This window comes from Podarcis bocagei (genome assembly GCF_964188305.1).
Source record: "Podarcis bocagei genome assembly, chromosome: 11".
NCBI classification, from domain to species: domain Eukaryota; kingdom Metazoa; phylum Chordata; class Lepidosauria; order Squamata; family Lacertidae; genus Podarcis; species Podarcis bocagei.
In genome coordinates this window covers 54,401,183-54,427,673 of record NC_138136.1, presented here as the reverse complement: position 1 = coordinate 54,427,673, position 26,491 = coordinate 54,401,183, and the positions used below count along the sequence as shown (strand labels likewise).

Genomic DNA, 26,491 nt, shown 5'->3' with positions numbered 1-26,491 from the left:
GCACCAGCCTCTCCTCTTCCTTCCCCAGCGCCCACCTGATTTCGGGGTCCCGATCCCCGATCTACTCAGCCTCCCCCACCCCCAAGGCCTCCTCCTGCTCTCCTCCCCACCCCCGAAGCACTCACCCTGCCGCCCCACAATCTCGGCCACATGCTCGGAGCTGGGCACCGGCACGCACTCGGTGGTGTTGACGCTCTTCCTCCTCAGCAGCGCCGCCTGCTCGCCGTTCAAGGCCGGCACCGGAGGGATCCCGGCCGCCGCCGCCGCCACACCTCCTCCGGGCGGCCCGTAGCCCTGCGAGAGCATCGCCGCCATCACGCCGCCGTGGTGGGCATCGTCGCCGGGCCCGTACAGCGCCCCGCCGAGCGCCGCCTCCTGGGCCTCGAAGGCCGAGCCGGCGGAGAGGGGCGGCGGCAGCATGACCGAGCCCAGCCCGGGGGGCAAGGCCGGCGGCGGCGGCGGCAGCAGCAGGAGGGAGGCCGCCGGGACGCCGCCACCGCCGGGCTCCAGCAGCAAGTCCTCTCCGCCGCCGCCTCCTCCTCGGTCGTCGTCCTCCTCGTCAGGCGGCTCCTCCAAGTCCAGCTCCAGGTCGCCGCCGCCCTCGGGGGCCGCCGCCTCCTCCTCCTCGCCGCCGCCCTCCTCTTCCTCCTCGGGGCGCTCCAGCGACGGAACGGGCGCCGCCTCGCCCAGGCCCAGGCCGGCCAGGCGTTCCCTCAGCAGCGGCGGCGAAGGCGGCGGCGGCGGCAGCAGCAGCGGGTGATGGTGGTGATAGTGGAGCAGCAGGCCCGGCGGTGGCCTAGGCGGCAGCAGCAGCCCCACCAGCTCGGGCGGCTCCTCCTGAGGCGACGGCGAGGCGCTGCCGCTCGGCATGGCCTCGGCAAGGCCGCCGGCAGCAGCAGCGGGCGGAGAAGAAGGAAGAGGAGGAAGGGGCGACGCGCTGGGGCTACTGGGCCCTCCTGGGCGACATGCTGCTGCTGCTGCTGCCGGCTCTCCCGCGGCGGCGGCGAGGACGACGGCCTCCTCCTCCTCTTCCTCCTCCTCCTCTTCTTCTTCTTCCTCCTCCGCCTCTTGCGGGGCTTGAGGCGAGGCGCTGGCAGCAGGAGCGGCGGCGGCGACGACGGTGGTGCCGCCGCCACGGCCGCCGCTCGGCTCAGCGCTTCTTTTGTTCCATGGCGGCTTCCCCCCGCCGGCTCCTCCAGCAGCAGCGGCGGCGGCGGCCGCAGGCGGCGGCGGCCCAGGCAGCTCCAGCCCCGCCCCGCGCCGCTCCCCCAGCCGGGCGATTGGGTGGTGGCAGCGGCGGCTCAGCAACCGCAGCAGCAGCCGGCGCTTGGGCAGGGCCCCGGGAAGGCGGTGGCTGCTGCCGCGGCCGCAGGAGGAGGCGGCGGAGGTGGAGGGGGGGAAAGCGGCTGCTCCGGCGGCCGCGCCTGGACGGGCAAAGGGGCGCGGGGCGAGAAGAAGCGGCGGCGGCGGCGGCGTTTGCGGAGAGGGCGGCGGCGGCGGCGCCTCCTGCTGCTCTTCTCCCTCCTGCCCTCTGGTCTCCTCAGACACCATCCACGCGCCCGCCCGCCCTCGCTCGCCTCGGGCCCAATCTCGCCGCCAGGCCCCGCAGGATTGTTGGGTCGGCCGGGCGGGTATTGTGACGGGGGCGGGAGGGAGGCTGAGGCGGCGGCGCCGGCCGGGTGAGCCGAGGCCTTGCCCTGCTTGCCCTCCGCGGCCTGGCCTGGCCCAACCCCTCACTCACCCCGGCCTTCGGTCAGCTTCCCGCTTCCCTCCCTCATCCCGCGTGGGAAGAGGAACGGAGGGAAGAGGGAGAAAGGCAGAGGCGCCTGAGGGAGGGAAGGTTGAAGGGCAGGAGCCGCTGTGAGGCGAGGGAGGAGCAGGAGACAAAGGATGGGCGCCCGTCCAGAGATTATATGCCATTTTTAAATAATAATAATAATAATAATTCGACAGGTTCACACACAAGCGTGCCTCTGAACATGCACAGAATGCACGCACCTGCGCGCGCACAACTTTATTTACTTTTTTTTTCAAGTCTCGCGCCCCCAGAAGCTTCCCCAGATCAAAGGCATGGCTTCCACCCAGGAAAGCCCGAGCCTCCTTTTTAATAAATGGCAGGGTGGTGGCACCAGCCCTGACAAAAGAGAGGGAGTGTGGGGAACTTGCCCAGTTCCTTCCAGAACAAGCTTCTGCTGAAAATCTGCAAAAGCGCATGTGAATTTCTTTCTCCAAAAGAAAAAGGTTTCTGGGTTTTTTTTGGTTTACAGTGCTTCCTGGAGAATTGCCTGGAAAAGGTTTCTTGGGTGAGCAGGCCAAGTTGCCTTTTGCAGGCTGGGGCTAAGTTACCCCTTGTCAATTTTCAGCTGCTCACCATCAGGTTTCTTAAAAGTGGCAGAAAGGAGAAATGTCTTCCGTCTTTATTTAATTTGTAAACCATCCTCCATCTGAATATCCCAGGGTGGCTCACAACACAAAATGCATAATAGAACACCCCCACCATCTAAAAAGGCCATAGAATGTTTAATCAGTTCAAGGCCTGTTTATGTGATGATATATAATGAAAGTGCCAGGCGAGCCGCCCTGGGGAGAACATTCCACGAGTGGGGAGTCACTGCAGAAATGAGGCACACAAAGAAGGTCCTCAGGATGACCGTAGGATCCATTCATATGGGGAGAGGCAGTCCTGAGCCATTTAAGGCTTTATACACTAAAACCACCAGTAAAAGCCATGGTTTTCCCAGTAGTGATGTATGGAAGTGAGAGCTGGACCATAAAGAAGGCTGATCGCCGAAGAATTGATGCTTTTGAATTATGGTGCTGGAGGAGACTCTTGAGAGTCCCATGGACTGCAAGAAGATCAAACCTATCCATTCTGAAGGAAATCAGCCCTGAGTGCTCACTGGAAGGACAGATCGTGAAGCTGAGGCTCCAATACTTTGGCCACCTCATGAGAAGAGAAGACTCCCTGGAAAAGACCCTGATGTTGGGAAAGATGGAGGGCACAAGGAGAAGGGGACGACAGAGAATGAGATGGTTGGATGGTGTTCTTGAAGCTACCAGCATGAGTTTGATCAAACTGCGGGAGGCAGTGGAGGACAGAAGTGCCTGGCGTGCTCTGGTCCATGGGGTCACGAAGAGTCGGACACGACTAAACGACTAAACAACAACAACAACACTAAAACCAGCACTTGGAATTGGGCTTGGAAACTTAACTGGCACAGGCAGCTGGTGTAGTCAGGCCAGGATTGTTGTAATATGTTCAAACTAGCGAAAACAAAAGGAAAACTAAAAGGCCAGATGATGTGGATTCCTAACACAACAAGTGTTAGGTGCGCAACCTGGCCACCAATTTCTGCAGCAGCTGAAGTTTCCAAACCACCTTCAGAGGCAGCCCCATGTATAACACATTGCAGTAATCTAACCTATAGGTTATCAGAGCATAGGTGACAGAAGTTAGGCTATCCCTGTCCAGATAATAGGTGCTACATTTCTGCACCTTCAGAGGGAGTGTAACCGCATCAAGAGCAGACAACATCCCATCTAGCTGATCTAGGGAACGGTCCACTAGGGTTGCCACCTGTCCTTTATAATACAGGATTGTCCCGTATTTCAGTGGAAAATGCTATGTCCTGCATTGATACACTTTTGTCATGTATTACAGGTCGTCTCTGCCCCTGTGTGTGTGTGTGTGCATGCCAAGTTAGGCATCCTCTCCAAATGCATGTTTGAAAGAGTGTGTGAGAGGTCATGTCTTTAAGCTCTGGGTAGCCAAGCACAGAAGGATTTACAAATTCATGTGCACGTGTATGTGACAAATTCCAGAGGGGTCATCCTGTTAGGCTGAAATAGATTGTAATGGGTTGCTTTGAAGTCACTTCGCAACATATATTTTTTTGGGGGGGGGAGATCACATCCCCAACCACCCCAGCCTGTCCTGTATTTTGCCCGGACAAAGGTGGCAATCCTACCGCCCACTAAGAATGCCTCAGTCTTCTCTGGATTGAGCCTCACTTTGTTAGCTCTCATCCATTCCATTACTGAGACAAGGCAATGATCCAGCCCATCCACTGCCCCATTTGCAGATGTAAAGGAGAAGTAAAACTGTCGCCAGCAAATTGCTTACACTGCAGGCTTCCTCTACCTTGGCCCGCCAGATGTTTTGAGACTACAATTCCCATCATCCCTGACGGCTGGTCCTGCTAGCTAGGGATAATGGGAGTTGTAGGCCATAAATATCTGGCGGACCAAGGTTGAGGAAGCCTGGCTTACAGTGTTCTCCATATATCTGTACCACAGCAGTGGTTTTTAAGACTTTGTTTTAGGGACCGTTGGGATTCTTCAAACGTAAAAAGGGTTCCTTGAGGAGATCAGTAATGGCAGGCAAGCTTCTTCAAAGGACAGGTTGTGAACCAATCTTGATCTTCCTCTGCAGTGTGCAGGGGGGGTATCAGGAGCACATGGGTCAACTCAGACTCCAAAGCTCTACCCTAGAATATGCCCCACGTCCTCTGCAGTACACAGAGGTTTCATGGCAAACGTGGCATTCCACAGTGGAGAAGCCAACAATGTTTGAAAACTGGTGATTTAGAGTGGTTGCTATTGTTTTAAATGTTTGTTTTGCTTTTGGGATTGTAGTTCCATTTGTGTTTCAGAAGCTGGTCTCTGACCGTAATAAATTTCATGTTCATGAGTGGTGGCTACTTCAGACAAATTATTTTCCACTTAGAACAGCTTGCATGAAGCTAGCGTTTTCAAGCAGCTACCATTAATGGAGTGGTCTGTTTGAACCAATATCTGAATGCTGCCAATGGGAAGGTAGTGCTTATGGGTCCAAGGGAGAAGGCACCTCAAGCAACATGATTGAAAATGTCTCCACTCAACCCCCCCCCAAAAAACCACTTTCCATTTCGCCTTATGCAAATGTATACAGTACTGGGAGACAAGAGTTGAGAAGAAATGTGAGTCTGAGGGCCTATTACTTAGGCTGGCAACTTGAGTCTGCTGCTCAATTTGGGAGTTGCAACATTCTGAATAATTTTACAATTAACAAAGTTTGAGCTGATGATGTGTTTTTAAACTGTGAGGGTAGAAGAAGTACACCTTAGCTCTCCGATAGGAGCTGTTTATCCAGTTTAGTTTTTTTAAGTCTTCCAGTGATAAGTATCACACAACCTCCCTTGTTAACTTGTTCCACAGCCTTTTTTTAAAGTTACTGTTACATAGGAGAATATTAGAGGGGAAAGTAGGTCATAGAAGACTGAATTTTTCATCCTTTTCCTGTGGACACATGCTTTATGGAGAAATCCCAATATGGTGTGAGCTTAGACTATTTCCAGACTATCTGCAAGGCTCTATTTTAAGCCAACCTTCATCATTTTCCCCTGGAAAATAAATATTTATTCAAACTTTATGTGATATAAAACAGTTAGGATGACACACATATTGCCTTTGCTACGCGTCTTATGTTTCCTGCATGCCTGAAGCTCTGCAAATATGCTTTTGAGTCATCCTGGCTGACACCCACAAACCACTTAAGAAGGCTTTTAGCCCCACTGACATCAATAAGACTAATAGCCTAATTCTAAGGATTGTTTTGCTATTAAATAGTGAGGACGGGTTCGGAAGGGGTGTAGTGATTTCTGTGCCAATGTATCTCAGTGGAAATTGGGATGTTATGGTGTTGTTGAGTACATCAAATAGGACTGGACTGTGGATTTCAGAACGCCCCACTGTCCTAGCTTAAGTGGTTTGCCAGTTCCACAAATGTGGGCTTTTACATGAATAAGAAAGTTAAGTAGAATCCCCACAGAATTCAGGAGGGCTTTGCATGTTACCAGGAAATAGGATGGTGTTGAAGGAAGAAGCATTTGCATCACTTTGACCAATTCTTTAATGCTATCCCTACATAATGGGGGAAGGAGGGATTAGAAGATAGGTAAAAAAAAAAAGGAGTGAAAGCTTTTTGAAATGACAGTGGGTTCAAGAAGGCATGCTGTGATGTCATGGGCACTGTCCAATGGACAGAAGCTGCCTTGGAGCATGAGTGGCCATGGAAAGACTATTCGGTCCTAAACTTGATAGTTGGACTGAGGGTGTGTCTGTCCTAGCACTTTCAGAGAAAAAGATATAAAGCTAGATATGTGCTTTGCTATCTGCACAAAACACAAAGGCATGGTTCCATTTAGTATTACCGTTTGGTAGGAATCATAGGTGGGTCCTCCTTATGGGCTTGGCCACCGTGAGAACAGGGTGCTGGACTTGATGGGCCTGATCCGGCAGGGCTCTTCTGCTCATTAGAATTTGCCTCTTGAGGCTCTGCTGAAATGAAACAAATGTTGACACAACAGAATAAATAGAAGTGTGCTTAGTTGCCTTGGACAATGACAGTCTCTCTCTCTCCCCTCATCTGTTATTCCTTTTTCTGTTTGCCTATATCTCTCCCTATTTCCCTTTACTCCAGCTGGGATGCTCATCTTTTCAGCTTTTCACTTGTTTGTGGTGGGTGGGTATATATCTGTATCTGAAATGTCCAGAGAATGTACAAAATTCAGTTGATATATGCACATTCTCCAGTTGGGGATTATGCATAATGACCGGAGAATGTACAACATTCCATCTTTGTGAATAGCTCATGTGCCCATTCTGTACGTGGCCTGGTGAATGTGCACCATGGCTGGCTGTGAATGCACATAAACAACTCAACTTACACGTCCCTTAAAATTATAAACACATGTATACAGACACACTCCCCACAACCTGGCAGAACATCAAAGGCATTCTTGTAACTCATTTCAAGGCCGCCTTTTGGAGAGAAAACAGGATGTATATTTTTAAGTGCATAAAAGAAGTCTGGCTGTTGAAGTCATAACTAACTGGTCTCTAAGAAGCACATGAATTGTTGGGGGAAGGACTTAAGAAAGGGTAAAACGCACACACACACACACACACACGACAGAAGGTCAAGGCAATAACTTAAGACACCAAAGGAACACAATAGCTCTTCATAGGAAAAACCTGCTTTCTCCATGGTTGACTGGAGAGAGTAGCTATTTCTATCACTCCATCTAATACTGAGCTCAGCTGCTGAGTGCCAACAGGCCTGGAGTCAAAATGGGGCCATTGGGAAAGAGATATTCCCATGCTTCTGGGGGAATACTATGGTTTGCAGAACTACAAAAGGAAAAGCAGTAAAAACGAAACCCCAAAGGCTGTTACGCCCCCTCTCCAGGTTGCAGAGGCTGCTGAGCATGCTTAGTCCTAACTGAACTGTTTTTGAAAGGGGAGTGGAATGCCTTGCTGGGAGGAAATGGCTTGCTGGCATCCTGAGCAGAAGCATGCTTTTTTGGGGGGGGGGGGAGAACAGACTGCAGCATTTTGTTGCAGTTGCCACTTGTGACTCCCTATTGTATAACTGCTCTAAATTTGTTTGCATTTAAAGCCCTGCTGCAACAGCCGAAGGCTGTTTAGTTTCTCAAGGGGAGAATGCAGCTGTTAGGAGCACATTGGGAATCCTGGGAAACGTCCACAAGTATTTAGGAGGCCAGGATTATGTGATCTGCCTCCATAACTAGCCTCAGATGACCTGGAGTCTCTCATTTATAAATCTTTGCAGACTGTTAACAGTCTAAAATAATACTCAGCTGGAGGTCCTGGAATTTAATTGATTCATCTGCATGGCTAATCCATTAAAAATTTAATTGCAGATTATAAAAGCTTACTGGTTAATCAGGAAAGTCAGTAGGCCCATGGAACAGGCTCTTAGAGCCCAGCTCTGACAATATTTACCTAAAATAAATATCCAGGCCATGTTTGTGTTCTTTTAAAAATGTTTAGTGCTGCTGGACAATGCTTGATAGTTTGCACCATTACCTACTTTGGTAACTCTTCCGATAGAAGGACAAACTTTGCTAGTGCCTTTCCTTATCTATATGTTTTTAATATTGTGCTTTAATGCTGTAACCCACCCTGGGACATTGAGGGAAGGTCATTCTGTGCCAGCTTTTAAACATCTGAAAACTTTTTCTATTCTGCCAGGCCTATGCAGGCGATGAAGAGCACATCACTCACAATGGTCTGTTTTAAATTCTTTTGCTTTTAACTTTTTGTGATTTTACTGTGTGGTTTTCGTTTTTATATTGCTGTAAACCACTGTGTGATGTGACACACACACACAATGCTACAGCAGTATAGAAATAGGTTTTTGTGGGGGTTTTTTTTGTAAATGAATAATCCTAGTAACAACTGCCCCATTGGCCTGTAACTGAAGGAAAAAACAGATGTAGCTTCATGCTATCCGTAGAGCATAATGGGTGGTTTGGCCTTCAGTTCCATAGTTATGGTCTGTGGTGGCTGGTGTCTATTGGAACTGTTAAGATAGAAGGCAGACAAGACCAATAGCAGATGGAGCCAGAGAACTTACAAATTCTCATTTAGCTCCTGTTCTTCTTCAAGCTGAGTTCTACAATGGAAGACCAAGGAAGAGGAAGCTGATCGTCTGTGCTCCCCACTCTGGACTGGTTGCAAACATGAAGGCAGGATAGGTGGAAGCTGGCTGAGGTTGGTGGGGCAGTGCCCCATTGTCCTCATGGACCATCCATAATTAGTTATGGGTCAACAACCAAGTATGTAGTACGTGGAGGAAGGAGAGCTTTCAGGTAAATACAGTGGTACCTCGCAAGACGAATGCCTCGCAAGACGGAAAACCCACAAGACGAAAGGGTTTTCTGTTTTGGAGGCGCTTCGCAAGACGAACTTCCCTATGGGCTTGCTTCGCAAGAAGAAAGCCCATAGGGAAATCTCCGGGGACCTCTTTTAAATGCTGGTGGTGGGGAGCAAAGCCTTTCCCCCCCTCCGGCCTTCGGAAGAGGTCCAGGAAGGCCGGCGGGAGCCGAAAGGCTTTGCTCCCCACCACCAGCATTTTAAAAGCAGTCCGGGATAGCAGGGAAGCGCTTCCCGCTATCGCAGACGGCTTTTGAAGGCAGGCGGGGGGGGGAGCAAAGACTTTCGCCCCCCGACCGCCTTCAGAAGAGGTCCAGGACCTCTTCTGAAGGCGGGCGGGGGGTGAAAGTCTTTGCTCCCCCCTGCCTGCCTTCCCGGGAGAGCGGAGAAAGGCAGCACGTTTCTCCACTGTCCCGGACGGCTTTGGAAGGCAGGCGGTGAGGAGCAAAGACTTTCGCCCCCCGCCCGCCTTCAGAAGAGGTCCAGGACCTCTTCTGAAGGCGGGCGGGGGGCAAAAGTCTTTGTCCCCCCTGCCTGCCTTCCCAGGGGCTTTTACATCGCCCCGGACAGCGGAGAAGTCCTCCGCTGTCCCGGGCGATTTTAAAATGCCGCCCGCCAGCATTTTAAGATCGCCCCGGACAGCGGAGAAGTCCTCCGCTGTCCCGGGGTTTTTTAAAATGCTGGGGGTGGGAAGAAAAGCCCTTGTCCCCCCCCAGCCTTCAGAAGAGGTCGGGGGACAGACTGTCCCCGGACCTGGTCTGAAGGCGGTTTCCATAGGAACGCATTAATTGATTTTCAATGCATTCCTATGGGAAAAAACTTGCGGAACGAATTAATTTCGTCTTGCGAGGCACCACTGTACTGCCGTTTGTGGTCATCACCTCTGAGATTTGGGAGGGCAGAGTGAAGTCAGGTTCAACCCTTGGCATCTTCAGGTAGGGCTGGGAGAGATCCCTGTGTGAAAACCTGGACAGTCTGTGCCAATGATGTGGAATGCTAGACTGGTGACTGGGAGTGGCCACCGAGACCATATAACACTGGTCCTGAAAGACGTACATTGGCTCCCAGTATGTTTCTGAGCACAATTCAAAGTGTTGCTGCTGACCTTTAAAGCCCTAAATGGACTCAGCCTAGTATACGTGAAGGAGCATCTTCACCTCATTGTTCAGCCTGGACACTGAGGTCCAGCTCCAAGGGCCTTCTGGTGGTTCCCTCACTGTGATAAGTGAGGTTGCAGGGAAGCAGGCAGAGGGCCTTCTCGGTAGTGGTGCCCGCCCTGTGGAATGCCCTTCCATCAGATGTCAAGGAAATAAACAACTATCTGACTTTTAGAAGACATCTGAAGGCAGCCCAGTGTAGGGAAGTTTTTAATGTTTGATGTTTTATTGTGTTTTTAATATTCTGTGGGGAGCTGCCCAGAGTAGCTGGGGAAACCCAGTCCGATGGGCGGGGTATAAATAAATTCTTCTTCTTCTTCCCCACAAGCCTCCCAGGAAAACCAGGACATCCCCTGTTTTATTTCGAGAGAACACAGCCATTTTGGTCAGCGTGATCTTGCGTCATTTTGTGCCATGATTTCCACCTGGGGAAAGTGTGAATTGTGGCACGAAATCAAGCAAGATCACAGTGATCAAAATGGCCGCCATTCTCTTGCCATCAAAAAAATCAGTAAGGTGGTGTCCATGAAGATTGTGTCCCAGTTTTCACTGTCCAGATGTTGGAGGGTATGTGAGCGCAGAAATCCTGAGCTAGATGGGTCAAAGGTCTGACTCAGGTAAGGCTGCTTCCTATGACTATTACTCAAAAAGATCACAAGGCCTTCCCAGACTCAGAGTGGTTCTAACTTTCCACCCAAACTTCTGCATCAAAACATTTTGTGGAAACAAAGGCTGTCAATTCCAGACAGCAGCTGGATACAAGGAACTGTTTTATGTTGACCCAGGTTATTGGTCCATCTAGCTAAGTATGTATTTTGTCACTGCAGCTGAGCAACCAGCAGAATGGGTTAAGGTGCCTTTCTGTTTGAACTAGAAGCATGGCTGTTCTGCCATGTGATTGGCTAACACTGCTACAGCTGACTGCATGGCAATCCTTGCTACGTTGGTCGGCGTCAGGCTTATGCTGCTTTTGTCATTTACCTTTACCTTTTTTATCAACTGCAGTAAGGTAAAGGTAAAGGGAACCCTGACCATCGTGGCCGACTCTGGGGTTGCGGCGCTCATCTCGCTTTATTGGCCGAGGGAGCCAGCGTACAGCTTCCGGGTCATGTGGCCAGCATGCCTAAGCCGCTTCTGGCAAACCAGAGCAGCGCACGGAAACGCCGTTTACCTTCCCGCCGGAGCGGTACCTATTTATCTAATTGCACTTTGACGTGCTTTCGAACTGCTAGGTTGGCAGGAGCTGGGACCGAAAAACGGGAGCTCACCCCGTTGCAGGGATTCGAACCGCCGACCTTCTGATCGGCAAGTCCTAGGCTCTGTGGTTTAACCCACAGCGCCACCCACGTCCCTCTTATCAGCTGCAGTAGGGGTGGTTAAACTGCTGCTCTCCAGATGTTTGTCTGCAGCTCCCATAACCGCTAACCATTGGCCAGGCTGCCTGGGGCTGATTGCAGTTGGAGTCTTAACATTTAGAGCACCATCATAGTTGCTACAATACACAGTAGTTTGGGGTGGGTGGGTAACAGCGGCATGTGGTGAAACTTTCCGTAGGGCAAAAGTTAGGGCCAGAGGTGCCCACTTGCGAGGGCGATTAGGGCAGAGGGCCAATGTTGTGTGTGTGAGCATCACTGGAGCTCTGCTGCCTCCTTCCCAAAGGCCATCGGACTTTGGGAAGGTGGCGGGAGGGCTCTTGAATGCATAAGAGCATCATGCGTCTTTCCCTAAGCCAGGCAGAAGCTTCCAGGGCTTTGGGAAGGAGGCACCAGGGGAACATTTAGGAGACTAGCTTCCTCCCCCAGTCCACTGACTGTACGCCACTGGTGGGTCAAGAAAAGAGAATTTAAAAAAATATGCCCATTGCTCTAATGAAGTCTGCTTTTGCTTTGGGAAGCAATAGTTCAATGTGTTTCTCATGATCTAAATTACTCTCTGGCATCTCATCTGAACTGAATTTATTTATTTGATTTCCCCCTAAGATTTCTATACCGCTTGATTGAAAAACAAACAAACAAACCTACCTCAAAATGGTTTGCAAAAAGATTAAAACAATAAATTTATTGGTAAAAACAGTTAAAATATTCAGAAAATTAAAACAAACTAATAATAATATAAAAAATAAAAATAAAAGACCCACAAGGAATTCCCTGTGCCTGAGTGCTCTCTCTTTTGCTTTGAAGCTTTCCCAGTGAAAGCCTGCTCTTTACTGCTGAATCGGAGCAAACAGCAATCTGCAGAAAAACTGAATTGACGTCTGCTGTGCTTCAGCTTTAAGGAGCGGGTTTTCACAGAGAAAGCTCAGGGGAGGGGAAAAAAGGAGCATCGGGACATGGAGCTCTAAATGTGAACCTGGAAAACGTAGGGCAATAGTTCTACCTTTAAGTGTGCTTTGTTTTGGCTTGCCGATGATCAAGATAATCTAAATTTGGAAAGGTGATAGTTATTTTTTTAAGTTCATCAGAAAGGTTCCCTGTTTTGCATCCCTTTCCTTTAGTCTCTCTCTTTTCCACTCCCTCATTCACTGACTCAGGACACACACACACACACACACACACACACACACACACACACACAGAGAGAGAGAGAGAGAGAGAGAGAGAGAGAGAGAGAGACTTTATCTTACCTCACAATCTTCTCCTTTGCATACTCCCTTCTGACTTCCCTTCCCTTTTTCTATGAAAAGTTGCTTGTCCCTATTCCTTCCAGCCGACTTCCAACTGCCGTGGGGCATTCCAGAACTTTCTGAGTCCAACATTCAGTGCCTTTTGTTAGAGATGGAGTCTACACAAAAGCACCCTTCTGGGTCATTTGTCTAACAAAGGGATCTTCCCAGGATTTCTAGGAATGGCATCTTAGAACTTTCCCTGGAATTTCTGTAATAGGCTGGGAACAATGTGGACTAATGGTTTGCAAATCTCCCAAAGTGATTTAATGGTGTTCTGTCTCTGTTCCTGCTCTCACCATAGGCGGGGGGGGGGGGGGGGAGAACTACAGAACCTCTAAAAATGTTGCGATTGTCAACTCCCAGAGCATGGCCAGCTGCTCACGAGAAGCGCAAAAATGGTTTTATTACCCATATGAAAAAGAAAAGATACAACGCTATACTTAGAAAACGGGCTGTCCTATGTCCAGTGAAATGATGGCCTGTCGTGGGCTGTGTGGCGATCACACAGGGTCCATGGACGTTTCACCGTCTATTGACCCCTGTGCCACCACTTTATTTCTCGCTGCCACCACCCAGGCCCTACCTGGTACAATACTGAGTCCAGTCAGGGTTAAATTGGAACATAAACTTCTGTTTATTTATTGCAGTTTAACAAGCGTGCGGTTTCATAAACGGTATTGGTCAATTACAGTCATGGGGTGCCTATCCAGACCTATAACTTCTGCTACCTGCTCTCACTCACTAAACCACCTCTCAGGTATTTACTTGTCTTCCTAGCCCCTAACTGTTCCTGACTCATCTTATTTCGCTACACTAACTCAACCTACCCACAAACTCTATCCCAATTCACTCCCACTCTAACCAACCACCCAACTCCCAACGAACTCCTCCCTTTGCCCCTCCCAGAGCTGGTTTTATAGTCCCTCTGACTCCACCCCCTAGGTTCTGATTGGGTAACTTGTTTAACTATTTCACCTCCAGCACTCTCATATGTTAATGTCACAGGCTGGCTGGACACAGAGGAATGGTGGGAGGCACTAGGTGGGGAGCCCCCAAGGGAAGAAGGCTCAGAGCCTACGGACTTGTGGTGGGACGGCACTGAGCGGTCAGAGGAAGAAGAGGGAGCAGAGTAGGAGGAGGAGGTGTCGGAGGCTGAAGAGGTAACAGGGCTTAGTGAGCAGGAAGAAGCTGTGGCAGAAAGCAGTCCAGAAGCAGAGGCTGGAGAGGAGGGGACTCAGAATGTTGCAAAATGCTTCTCTTCCCTCTGGTCTTCCAGGCAGGAGCAGAAGAGGCATGAAAGGGAGAGAGGGGCAAATTCTACTAATAAAGAGTTAACTTCATGTGCTCCGTGTGATTTATTTCTGGCTGCCTTCCTGACATTGTCCTAGTTCTGCAACTCGAGATCCTTTGAACTGGGATTACTGGGGACCGAAGTTGCTTGCTGGCCATTTGCTGCACTGTTGGGCTGCACTATAACAAAGGCCTGGATAACTTAGCCGGTAGATCAGGGGTCAGTAACCTTCTTCAGCCGGGGGCCGGTCCACCATCCCTCAGACCATGTGGTGGGCCAGACTATATTTTGGAAAAAAATATAAACGAATTCCTATGCCCCACAAATAACCCAGAGATGCATTTTAAATAAAAGCACACATTCTACTCATGTAAAAACATGCTGATTCCCGGGCCGTCCGTGGGCTGGATTGAGGTGATTGGGCCACATCTGGCCCATGGGCCTTAGGTTGCGTAACCCTGGATTAGAACATGCTGCTGCTGCTGCTTATTATTATTATTATTATTAATAATAATTTTATATACCACCCTATACCCGGGGGTCTCAGGGCAGTTCACAGAATAAAATCAAGCTATAAAACCACAAAATACCTAATAAAAATAAAAATAACCCAATAGCAACCCCCCTTCCCAAAAAAATCACATTTTAAAAGGCATAGGATATAAATGGGATCAACCAAAGGCCTGGTTAAAAAGGAACGTTTTAGCCTGGCGCCTAAAGGTGTGTAATGAAGGCACCAGGTGAACTTCCCTGGGGAGAGCATTCCACAGACGGGGAGCCACTGCAGAGAAGGCCTGTTCTCATGTTGCCACCCTCTGGACCTCTCAAGGTTGGGCCACACGAAGGAGGGCCTTAGAAGATTATCTCGGGGTCCAGGTAGGTTCATATGGAAAGAGGCAGTCCTTGAGGTTGCAGGTTTGATCCCCTTTAGGGACCGCTGCATATTCCTGCATTCCAGAGGATTGAACTAGATCATGGGTAGGCAGACTAAGGCCCGGGGGCTGGATCCTGCCCAATCACCTTCTAAATCCGGCCCGCTGATGGTCCGGGAATCAGCGTGTTTTTACATGAGTAGAATGTGTGCTTTTATTTAAAATGCATCTCTGGGTTATTTGTGGGGCATAGGAATTCGTTCATTCCCCCCCCCCCAAAAAAAAATAGTCCGGCCCCCACAAGGTCTGAGGGACCAGCCCCCTGCTGAAAAAGGTTGCTGACCCCTGAACTAGATAACCCTCCAATTCTGGAATTGTGTGATTCTATGAATTATTGCACGGCCTGAGCTTAATCCTTTGGTGCTTCAAATGTAAATTTGGATATGAGAGCATAGAGGGTCTTATACCGTGTACAAGAACTGTGACATAATGAAATAGATTCATCAAAGGGGCATTGGGGAAGTAAGAGTCGCAGAGGCATGTGACATTTTATTCTGATGTCTGCTAAAGTATACCGAACTCTCTGCTTATTTTAGTCTACGTGCAACAAGGTACAGCTGTTGTTTTTTGTTTTGTTTGTATGTTTTCAGTTACTAAGTTTTCAAAACCAAAAAACACAAGCACATCTTGGGAAGAGAGAGAAAAGAATTCTGACATGCGTGGCAATCCTGGCCTCTCACTCATTCCCCAGAAAGAATTGTGCACATGAGTGTGTAATTTCTCCCCCTGCTTTGAATGGCAACCAAAAAACAAAACAAAACTAAAAACCCACCCTCGCACAGCTGCAGTTTTACATCTGTGGCTTTAATTTTATGAATGAGCAGTATCCTAATTATTTCAGCATTCAGGGGAATGGGGTTTGTTAGGCAGGCTAGCCATGCTTGGAATTCAGGTTTATGTAATTCTCTTCTCGCTGTATAATAGATTAGAGGCATGCTGCTGTCGGAAGCATAAAATGTACCCCTTGTTAATAAGCATTTGATATCATACTCAGAGCTGTTTCTCTCTCTCTTTTTAATGTACTCTTTGCAGCTGCAGGAGCCGGTGAAGGGAATCATGGAGTCCCCGGTTTGAATCTTGCCTCTGTCATGAACTCAGGACAGAGTTGGGCAAGCCACTCTTGATAACCCCAACTCCACCCCACACAATAGGGTGAATAAAAATGCTGACTTACCTTACAAGTGGATTATTTATTCATTTATATACCCCTGAATGCCAACATAGGCTTCCAAGTGGTTTACAAGTATAAAAACCAACCGTGCAATCATGAAAATATAAACACCCACCATTAAAATACACAATAAAACAATCCCTTTAAAACATAGAACATCCTTATTTATGTATTTATTTATTGCTAAATCTTTTGTGTGGCACACCTGCTTTTGAAGGCATTGGAGCAGGGTTGGTAAGAAGTTGGCAACCTTAACTGAGCTACTGGAGAATGGGAGAAACAGCATAGAATTTCAGAGACTCTCTTGGGGTTTCAGTAAGAGATGACCTCTATTAGCCTAATAAAAACATATTTGAGTGGGTGATTCTTATTTCTAGCGGGTGTCCGAAAGATAGCCAAAGTATTAGAAAGGCAGGCCAATTGAAAACAGGTGCATCTGTAGATAGCGTGGGCTGTCGCAGCGATCTATGTGATAACGAATGAACCATGAGCCAGAAAGATGATAAACTCAGCAACGGGCACCATTAATCTATATTTAATTGAACAAGTTCCTGGCCGTGAAAAAAATATATACTCTCCAACTTGGGAAAGGTGAAAAGGTTAATTGCTAACCCATTAATCACTGGCCGATTCTAAAGCTTGCTGATAAAAATTTTTTAATTGGCCAACATTGATCCTTAATTGGCGTTTTATAAGCAAAGATATAATTCTGTGTCTGGCAGCAGTTTTAATTTTTTTTAAAAAAGGAAACATTCATCAATGGGTCAATACACGGGCAATGTCTCTAGTTATGCTGCCTGAAAGAACCAAATGTTAATTTCTTGGATCACTGCAGCACAAATTTAAGCCTGTGCAAAGAACAGCAGAAACCCAGTCTTGGGGATATTGGTCCTAGGAGATTCCTTTGTCTAAAGCAGGGATGAGTTTGCTATAGTCCAGCATGGTTCTGCTTTTAACATATATAGGATGTGAAGTTTCTAATGAGGTCGTTATAGACATATATTGTACAGTTTGTATCAGAAACAACATCAAGGAGTATAGCTAGGAACAGGGCCACAAATAAGGCTCAGAAGCAGATTTTGCTAAAACCTAAGAATCTGTCAAGACTGGCCCGTACGGGCAGGGGTACCTTTACCTTTAAGAACATAACGCGGGTGGCGCTGTGGGTTAAACCACAGAGCCTAGGACTTGCTGATCAGAAGGTCGGCAGTTCGAATCACTGCTACGGGGTGAGCTCCCATTGCTCGGTCCCTGCTCCTGCCAACCTAGCAGTTCGAAAGCACGTCAAAGTGCAAGTAGATAAATAGGCACCGCTCTGGCGGGAAGGTAAACTGTGTTTCTGTGCGCTGCTCTGGTTTGCCAGAAGCGGCTTAGTCATGATGGCCACATGACCCGGAAGCTGTACGCCGGCTCCCTTGGCCAATAAAGCGAGATGAGCGCCACAACCCCAGAGTTGGCCACGACTGGGCCTAATGGTCAGGAGTCCCTTTACCTTTACCTTAAGAACATAAGACGAGCCAGTCAAGTCAGGCCAATGACCCATCTAGTCCAGAGAGCCATAGTTTGACTATGTGCTGTGAAGAAAGACTTTTCTTTTATCTGTTCTGAATCTTCCAACCTACAGCTTCATTGGATTTCCACGAGTTCTAGTGTTATGAAAGATGGGGAAAAAACTGTTCTCTGCACCATGTATACGTTTATAAACTTGTATCATGACACCTCTTACTGTCAGGGACTGGACAGAGGAAGAGTGGTAGAGCCTGCCGCCCCAGCCTGAACCTTCCAGAGAAGAGGACAACAGTATAGATTTACAACACTGGTTTGTGGAGCATTAGAAATCACCCCAGAATTGACCTTAATAAACATCTTCCAAGACAACAATGCCCACTTACACCACAAAGAACTCATAACCCACCTACTTTCAGCAGCCAGAAGCATCATAGCCAGACACTGGAGAGACCTGCCAGGAGTAAGCATGGACCAATGGTACCAAATAGTATGGGAAACAGCCTTACTAGAAAAATTAACCAATAAACTGTAACTGATACGGGGACAAACAGAAGAAGACACCTTTACCCCGGTATGGCTCCCCTTTATCACATACACAGCCCAACAAGACAACAACAAGAATCCACCAACAGCATACGAATCAATATGGCTAACCTGATCCAAAACACCCACCCACCCCACTCACACATGAAGACCACCACAGCCAACCACAAATGAATAACCACACCCTAGGCCAACCCTAACCTCTCTCACCACCAAAGGAACACAAGTGAACAGCAAAGAACCCGCACAAGCAACACTGACACCAAACCCTACATTGCCGCCTCACTCCCACCCATCTCCCTCCCCACTCCACCTCTTTCCCCCCTTTCTTCCCAATGTCTCAACAAATGAAACTGATTTGTAAAAATGTTACTGGGGGGGGGGGAATACGAGAGAGAGAGAGACATTGCACACACTTTTGTAAATCAAGAAAATCTATAATAATAATAAAAAACCCACTGGTTTGCGGGAGGTCACAGCTCAGAGGCAGATGAAGGGCAAAGTTGGGAAATAATGGGAGAAGAGGAAGAGGAGGCAGAGCTGGAACAGCTGGCTGACACGTTATCAGTAGAAATCATTCCAGACCCTCCCCTCCCAGAACCTGACGGGCATTGAAAGTAGGAGAGCCAAGGGCTCAGAGGCAAATGACCCTAAGTGGCCACCATAAGGTGGGTGGCGCTGTTGACGATTGAGGAAGTGGAGAGAAGGTGTGTGTGTGTGTGTGTGTGTGTGTGTGTGTGTGTGGAGATTTACTCAGAGCAACACCATTACTCCAAGAAGATGCATTTCTAAGCCTCTCTCTGTGAATATGGAATAAATGACATCGGTAAGAACTTTCCCTGTCTTATCTATTCCCGGCAGCGAGGGGATCGGATTCCCTGATGCCTGACACTTACTCTCATTGACTCTAAACTAAAAAATTCCCCAAATGCTGCAATCTTTCTTCATGGAAACTCCACCCCCTTGATAATTTTGGATGCCCTTCTGTTAACCTTTTCCATCTCTGCAGGATCCTTCTTAACATGAGGTGACCTAAACAGAACTCAGTGCTGTATTCCAAATACAGTTGCACCATAGATTTGTACAAAAGCAGTCAGATGGGTGGAGTAATAAAATAATAATAATAATAATAATAATAATAATAATAATAGAATAGGACAATTCCTATTTTAATTGGAGCCTCCTGAAGCTGAGGCTCCAATACTTTGGCCACCTCATGAGAAGAGAAGACTCCCTGGAAAAGACTCTGATATTGGGAAAGATGGAGGGCACAAGGAGAAGCGGACGGCAGAGGACGAGATGGTTGGACAGTGCGAAGCTACCAGCATGAGTTTGACCAAACTGCGGGAGGCAGTGGAAGACAGACGTGCCTGGTGTGCTCTGGTCCATGGGGTCACGAAGAGTCAGACACGACTAAACGACTAAACAACAACATTTTAATTGGAGAAATGTTGGAGGGTATGGTGTTACATGGGGGGAGGGACTCAAGATGAAAACTGTTCCTGTCTTACATGTGTGGTTCTTTCCCCAAGGAAGGAAAGGAAGTTTGTGCCCTGGGCATGTCCTGTTTCAGAATCAAAGGCCTGTAATAATATGAATTAAACACACTTATGTCAGCAAAGGAACCTCCAGAGAAGGTAATTAAGACCTGTAGGTGTGCTGACTACACTAAGATGGCATGACAATGGCCTCCCATTAAGGAAGATGCCAGCTTCTATGGGCCATCCAAGAAACCTCACAGATTAACCCTCAGATTGCCATATGTTATTACTGGTCCAGCCCCTTACACTTGTAACAGCAGCCTGACACACAGAAATCTATCAGCACAAGCTTTGGGGCCAAGGCAGATTTAGGGAAGTGTGACTGGTTCCCCACCACAGGCTGCAAAGACAAGGGGGCACCTTTTCCCCAAAGCCTAATTAGTGCTGGGCTTTGGGGATGTTAATGGAGAAATCTGAGGGCTCCCTTGGACAAAAAACAAGGACACCAGCCAGGAATACCAGAGCAAAACAGCAGCCAGTAGGCTTGGTCTTTATTGAAGACTGTCGCGACAGGACTCCCACCTGCCACAAGGTGGAACAAGATGGAAGCCCCGAACAAAAGAGCCCCCAAACTTTTATTAGCTGCTGATACCCATGTTACACCTCCCCCAAACTACATCACTCACACATCACGGTTACATCATGAAAGGGGAGGTCTGGTGGCAGTAATCTGAGCATCCTGGACCCTGCCCCATGGTTCTCCTTGCCCTCCACCAAACATCCATCAAGTGTAACAAAAATATATATTTACATTTCCCTGTTTCCCAGCCAAGTTAATCACACCCTTTTGTCTTCATCTGGGTTTGTTGTTTCTGGAATGGCTACCTGTCTGGCACTCAGGTATCAGGATGCCAGGAATTATCACTCAGGCGGAGGGGCTGCTGAGTAGCTGAGCTCACATGTCTATATGAATTTCTGAAGTTTTCCCAGTGAGCCAGTACCTATAGATACATATATCAGTGAATTGTTACATTTGGTATCGTGCAGCAAAGGCCCTTTGAATAGATAGGAAGAAACTGTGATGAAATGTTTTGTGGGGACAAATCACAAAAGTCACAAAAGGGATTGTGCTAGTTTTGGTAGTGGGCTGCATGTGTATGATATCTGCTGGAGGGGCAACCCCCCAAAAAACTATATATAAATTCCAACAGGTAGGAGACATGAGTGCTCTGTCAGGGTCCTGGAGTTCTCCTTCCTCCTTCACAAAACCTACTTATCACTTGCCCAGCTTTGGGAAGGAGAAGGCACAGTTATGCAATCCATAGGGTTGCCATATCTTGAAGAGCAAAAAAAGAGGATAGCCTGAGCTGCTGCCAGCCTGAGTCAGGGAAAGTGGTGCGTGGGTGCGGGCGCATGGGGCCACTGCTGCCATGCCTCTGTGCCTCTTTTCATGGCTCAATATGGCAGCAGCCATGGTGTGCAGAGCAGCCTGAACCCCAAAAAACCCCCAAACCCCAGACATTTCCTTTAAAATGTAAAAATCTGCCTGGATAGGCATGTTGGTCCCCTAAAAGAGGACATGTCCGGGTTTTCCAGGATGTATGGCAACACTACCAATCTGTTAAGGACATATCGATTCTGTCAAATGCTGATGCTGAATATCGGAGATCACCAGTGCTCCCCCACCCCACCCCCGGGAGGGCACTCAAGGGTACACAGTACTGGTACAGTTGTTGTTGTTGTTGTTGTTGTAAGGTGTGGCACTTACTGTAACAACATCATGGTGAGTACCGGCACTTTTTTTCTAGGGAAAAACGCATTGAATATTACTTACAAATAATGTTGTGAGGGTGGCTTTGGATCAGATGATTAACAGTCCATAGACGTCATTTTGGCTCCTCATTTAGCCTACCTTTTGGAATTCAATGGACAGTGGGAACATAAGATACAGTAGTACCTCTGGTTAAGAACTTAATTCGTTCTGGAGGTCTGTTCTTAACCTGAAGCACCACTTTATCTAATGGGGCCTCCTGCTGCCGCTGCGCGATTTCTGTTCTCATCCTGAAGCAAAGTTCTTAACCCGAGGTAATATTTCTGGGTTAGCGGAGTCTGTAACCTGAAGCGTATGTAACCCGAGGTACCACTGTACAGTGGTACCTCGGGTTACATACACTTCAGGTTACATACGCTTCAGGTTACAGACTCCGCTAACCCAGAAAAAGTACCTCTGGTTAAGAACTTTGCTTCAGGATGAGAACAGAAATCGTGCTCCGGCAGCACAGCAGCAGCAGGAGGCCCCATTAGCTAAAGTGGTGCTTCAGGTTAAGAACAGTTTCTGGTTAAGAACGGACCTCTGGAATGAATTAAGTACTTAACCCGAGGTACCACTGTACTGTGGATTCAACTGTAGGTTTGTTTTTAAAAGAGTGAAAAATCTAAGTGTTTTCTTCCCTCTAGTGGTTGTTTCATGTAAGAGAGCAACAGTTAATGGATTTAATTAAACTCCAACACCTCTGTTTTGCTCATCGGATATCAAATTTTAATACCCAAGTAATAGTGGCGAGTGGTTATAAAATGAAGTTTGCTACAAATTAATTTGAGAAATTATTTACTGAAATCCCAACATCAACACTGAACATTTATTTCTATATTATTTAATTGTTTAAATCATATAAGCCAGGCTTCCTCAACCTTGGCCCTCTAGATGTTTTTGAGACTACAATTCCCATCACCCCTGGCCACTGGTCCTGCTAGCTAGGGATCATGGGAATTGTAGGCCAAAAACATCTGGAGGGCCGAGGTTGAGGAATCTTGATATAAGCTATGCTAGGAGCTGGATCGTATATGCATGAATAAGCACTTGATTATTATTTTAAAACTGTACTTTTATTAAGTATATCAGAATTGCAAATTCAAAGAGAAAAAGAAGTCCTTCAAAGAGACCGAACAAATACAGTAATGAAGGAGCACATACTTTGCTAGAAAGTATGCACAGAAAAGAGTTGGATATGAAAAGTATACCCCAGCCTTCATCAAAATACCAGCCTTCAGATGTTTTGAACTCCATCACCCCAGCCAGAATGGGAGCCGTAGTCCAATATACTTTTTATATCCAACACTTTTGGAGGGGCCCAGATTAGCAGAGGTTGGTATATTAATTAGATAATCTTCTTGACTATTAGGAAGAGTCCTTCCAGATTGTGGTGTGAATGGCTGGATTCCTGCTGCCATTTGACATAGATCTGGGAACCAGTCCTCAAAAAGGTGTTCATTTTGTGTCACACAATAAAGAACATGAAATGGCTGAGTAAACTGGTCCATGAAGTTCTGACCGTGATGCTCAGCGACCAGCTCATTCTCCACAAGTATAGTTTTGACGTTGCACAAATCATGACCCAAAGGCTGAAACGCACAACTTGAGCCCTCCCTAAGCCTTGTGGGGGACGTCACACATCTCCCTGACAATGTTTTGTAAAACAAACTTTTTGAAGATGCCAGGCTAACTAGCAAAGCCCAGGAACAGGAACCCCGTGTCTGCTATGCCGCACTGAGCTGCAGTCAGAGGCATCCAATTATAAAGCATGGTTTCACAATGTCTTTCATGAATTCATCCCAAACCGGTGACAAACGGCCACTTTGAGGAGCATCCGCAAGGTTTCCTCCAGCGCGTTCTGCATAAATGCCCTTGCAGTAATCTCTCTCTCTATTACATCTCACTGACAGCGCTTTCTTCGTTATTGCAAGCAAGACCTCACCTGTCGACTCGGGGACTATGAAACTTTAAACATGGAAGATTGCATGTCAGCTGTAATAATGGGGCTCTGGCACAAAATCTATTTTGACCGGGCAATGAATCCAAGCTGCAGCCCTGTAAATCTATGCAAGATGACATACTGCAAGGAAGGAAGGCCATATTCTGCTAAGGGATGGCAACACATTACATCACTGCTCTAACATCTGCAGCGGCTCTCTGTTGTTTTCCAGGCATAATAGATGGCAATAGTTTTGCAGAAACTCCAGATGGGTCAATCCCAACATAACCCTAGAGGCTACCTTCTTATGTGTCCCATTATGTCCTCTGAGCTCCAACAAGGGTGCTGTTTTAGAAGTGCTTTTCCCCCAAGAAAAATAGGTGTTGGAACTCACCACGAAGTTGTTAGAGGAAGACACTCGGTGACCCGGGCAGCGCTGAATGGATGCTGGTTGGACAACAGCTCTGTTCATCGCCAGTGGAGGGACTAAAACCTACAGCAAGCTGTCTTTGCGGGGTCCTCCTGGTTCTGGTGCAGGTCAAATAAATGCACCCCATCTTCCTCATTCTCTTAGATTCAGGCTGGTGGCCAGAACATCTTGGAAGGACCCTCACGCAAACACGAGGGTGTGCAATGGTAGAGGTCTGACTGGAAAGCTTAAAGCCCACCACTGCTACATGGGGGATGGATTGAAGAAAAGGAAATAGGAATTGGCCCTGCCCCGTAGCTTGACCAATCGCAGCTAGGAGCTAGGTGATGTCATAGATCTAAAAAAAGGTGTAGATTTGCACACTGAGCCTCTTGGGCTTGCCAATCAGAAGGTCGGTGGTTCGAATCTCCATGATGGGGTGAGTTCCCATTGCACTGTCCCAGCTCCTGCCAGCCTAGCAGTTTGAAAGCACACCAGCGCAAGTAGATAAATAGGTACTGCTGCGGCGGGAAGATAAACAGTGTTTCCATACGCTCTGGTTTCTGTCATGGTCTCCCGTTGCACCAGAAGCGGTTTAGTCATGCTGACCACATGACCAGGAAAGCTGTCTGGGGACAAACACTGGCTCCCTCGGCCTGAAAGCAAGATGAGTGTCGCAACCCCATAGTCGCCTTTGAGTGGATGTAACATCCAAGGGTCCTTTACCTTTTTATTTACCTATCCTTCCAGTCTTCAGTTCAAGTTCTTCACATTTATACATCAGTTTGCATTTTATAAAGTCCTCATGACAATTCATTAGCATCTGAGTGCATGTTTGTCCTAATATACACATTTTTGAATACAATTTTGCTTAATACACACAGGGTGGTTTTTTTTGCAAAGCTATTTCCCCTAATATGAAGCATTTTTATGCACTCTTTAGTTCATGCATTTTTGTTGACATTACTGGGTTTGGGCACTGCAAAATTCAGAGAAGTGTGAATTTCGAAGGACAGCTGTGCTTTGGTTTGCGTATTGTTTCGGAAAGTGTGAATCAGGTAGGTTCACCTTTAAATGTGAACTGAATCTGATTTCTCCGCCATCTCTAGTGGTGTCCCATCCAGGTGCTCACCAAACCCCAATCTGCTTGGTTTCAGCAAGCTGGTGGCCCCATGCTCCTTCAGACCATACCCTGGGACATGATTTGAATCGGGTACTCTTCCACCGATAGCGGACTTTGGATCAGTGCATTGCTACATGAGTTGCATCCCATCGCAATCAACATCTACATTGTTCCCTCCCCTCTACAGGCTGCAGATATATGCAATGCTGGCTTCTGCGTGTCTCAAATATAAAGGAATTGATTTTGTACAGCAGTAAAACAGAATGCGATCGCCTCATTTTTTAAATCACAGTTTTGAGTAACGACATGCCAGTTTTCCAACAAATGAGATAAGGGTATAAAAAATAAGGCTTTGACCTTTTTCTACTCTTTGTCCATGCTGCCAAACCGTACAACAGTTTTGCATTTCAGAGAACTTTTCCTTATGCATTTTGCAGCAGAATTGATGGACGGCAGTTTTGTTTCCAAGCCACAGGGACCTTTCATAAGTCAAGTTTATTTAACACCACCCAAGAATGTGTGTTGGAAGCAATATTAGCCAAGCGCTGGAATTCATGTTCAACACTTGCCTTTAGAATGAGCTAGAAGATTTGGGGAGTAAGCAGCTGACCCCCAAAAGACATGTTACCCATCTCAAGTGATTATGATAGAAGTGGAACAGAATTTGACTTTTACAGCTGTTATGGCTGGCACACAGAGTGGACTGAGTCTATCAATGGGCTCTAGTGATGGGTTCAGGGGCTCAGGTTTCTCTGGATCTGCTATTGCCAAACTGACCACAAAGGTAAATTGCTCTGCCCATTTTGGCCTCAGGCATGTGGCCCCTGAAAGACTGCACATAATAATGGAAGGGTATGATAAGCATTGGGACGTGGGTGGCGCTGTGGCCTAAACCACTGAGCCTAGGGCTTGCTGATCAGAAGGTCACCGGTTTGAATCCTCGTGATGGGGTGAGCTCCCGTTGCTCGGTCCCAGCTCCTGCCAACCTAGCAGTTCGAAAGCACATCAAAATGCAAGTAGATAAATAGGTACCGCTCCGGCGGGAAGGTAAACGGCATTTCCGTGTGCTGCTCTGGTTCACCAGAAGCGGCTTAGTCATGCTGGCCACATGACCCGGAAGCTGTACGCAGGCTCCCTTGGCCAATAAAGCGAGATGAGTGTAGCAACCCTAGAGTCGGCCACGACTGGACCAAATGGTCAGTGGTCCCTTTACCTAAGATAAGCGTTGGGATGCGGGTGACACTGTGGTCTAAACCACTGAGCCTAGGGCTTGCCGATCGGAAGGTCGCCGGTTTGAATCCTCGTGATGGGGTGAGCTCCCATTGCTCGGTCCCAACTCTTGCCAACCTAGCAGTTTGAAAGCACCACAAAATGCAAGTACAGTGGTGCCTCGCAAGACGAAAAGAATCCGTTCTGTGATTCTCTTCGTCTAGTGGTTTTTTTCATCTTGCGAAGCAAGCCCATTGAAGGATTAGCGGATTAGCGGCTTTTAGAGGCTTTTAGCGGCTTATCTGCTGATTGGATCAGCTGATAAGCGGCTTAGCGGCTTAGAAAAAGGGGGGGAAAGGAAAAAAAACCAGCAGGAACTCGCAAGACATTGTCGTCTTGCGAAGCAAGCCCATAGGAGATTCGTTTTGCGAAGCACCTCCAAAACGGAAAACTCTTTCGTCTAGCGAGTTTTCCGTCTTGCGAGGCATTCGTCTTGCGGGGCACCACTGTAGATAAATAGGTACCGCTCCG

At 47.8% G+C, this 26,491-nt stretch overlaps 1 protein-coding gene across 2 annotated transcripts in view; it reads right to left on the bottom strand.

Annotated features, from left to right (window-relative positions):
* Positions 1-26,491, bottom strand: part of MEX3C (mex-3 RNA binding family member C) — a 121,992-nt gene that overhangs the window by 29,014 nt on the left and 66,487 nt on the right. The window contains exon 2 of one of the 2 annotated variants that reach the window (XM_081212741.1): positions 126-1,572. In XM_081212741.1, coding sequence (XP_081068867.1) covers positions 126-1,551 — 1,426 coding nt within the window. In that variant the 5' untranslated portion in view covers positions 1,552-1,572. Of the gene's footprint in view, positions 1-125; positions 1,587-26,491 lie in introns of those variants that run through there. The other variant, XM_081212742.1, reaches the window with a different exon arrangement.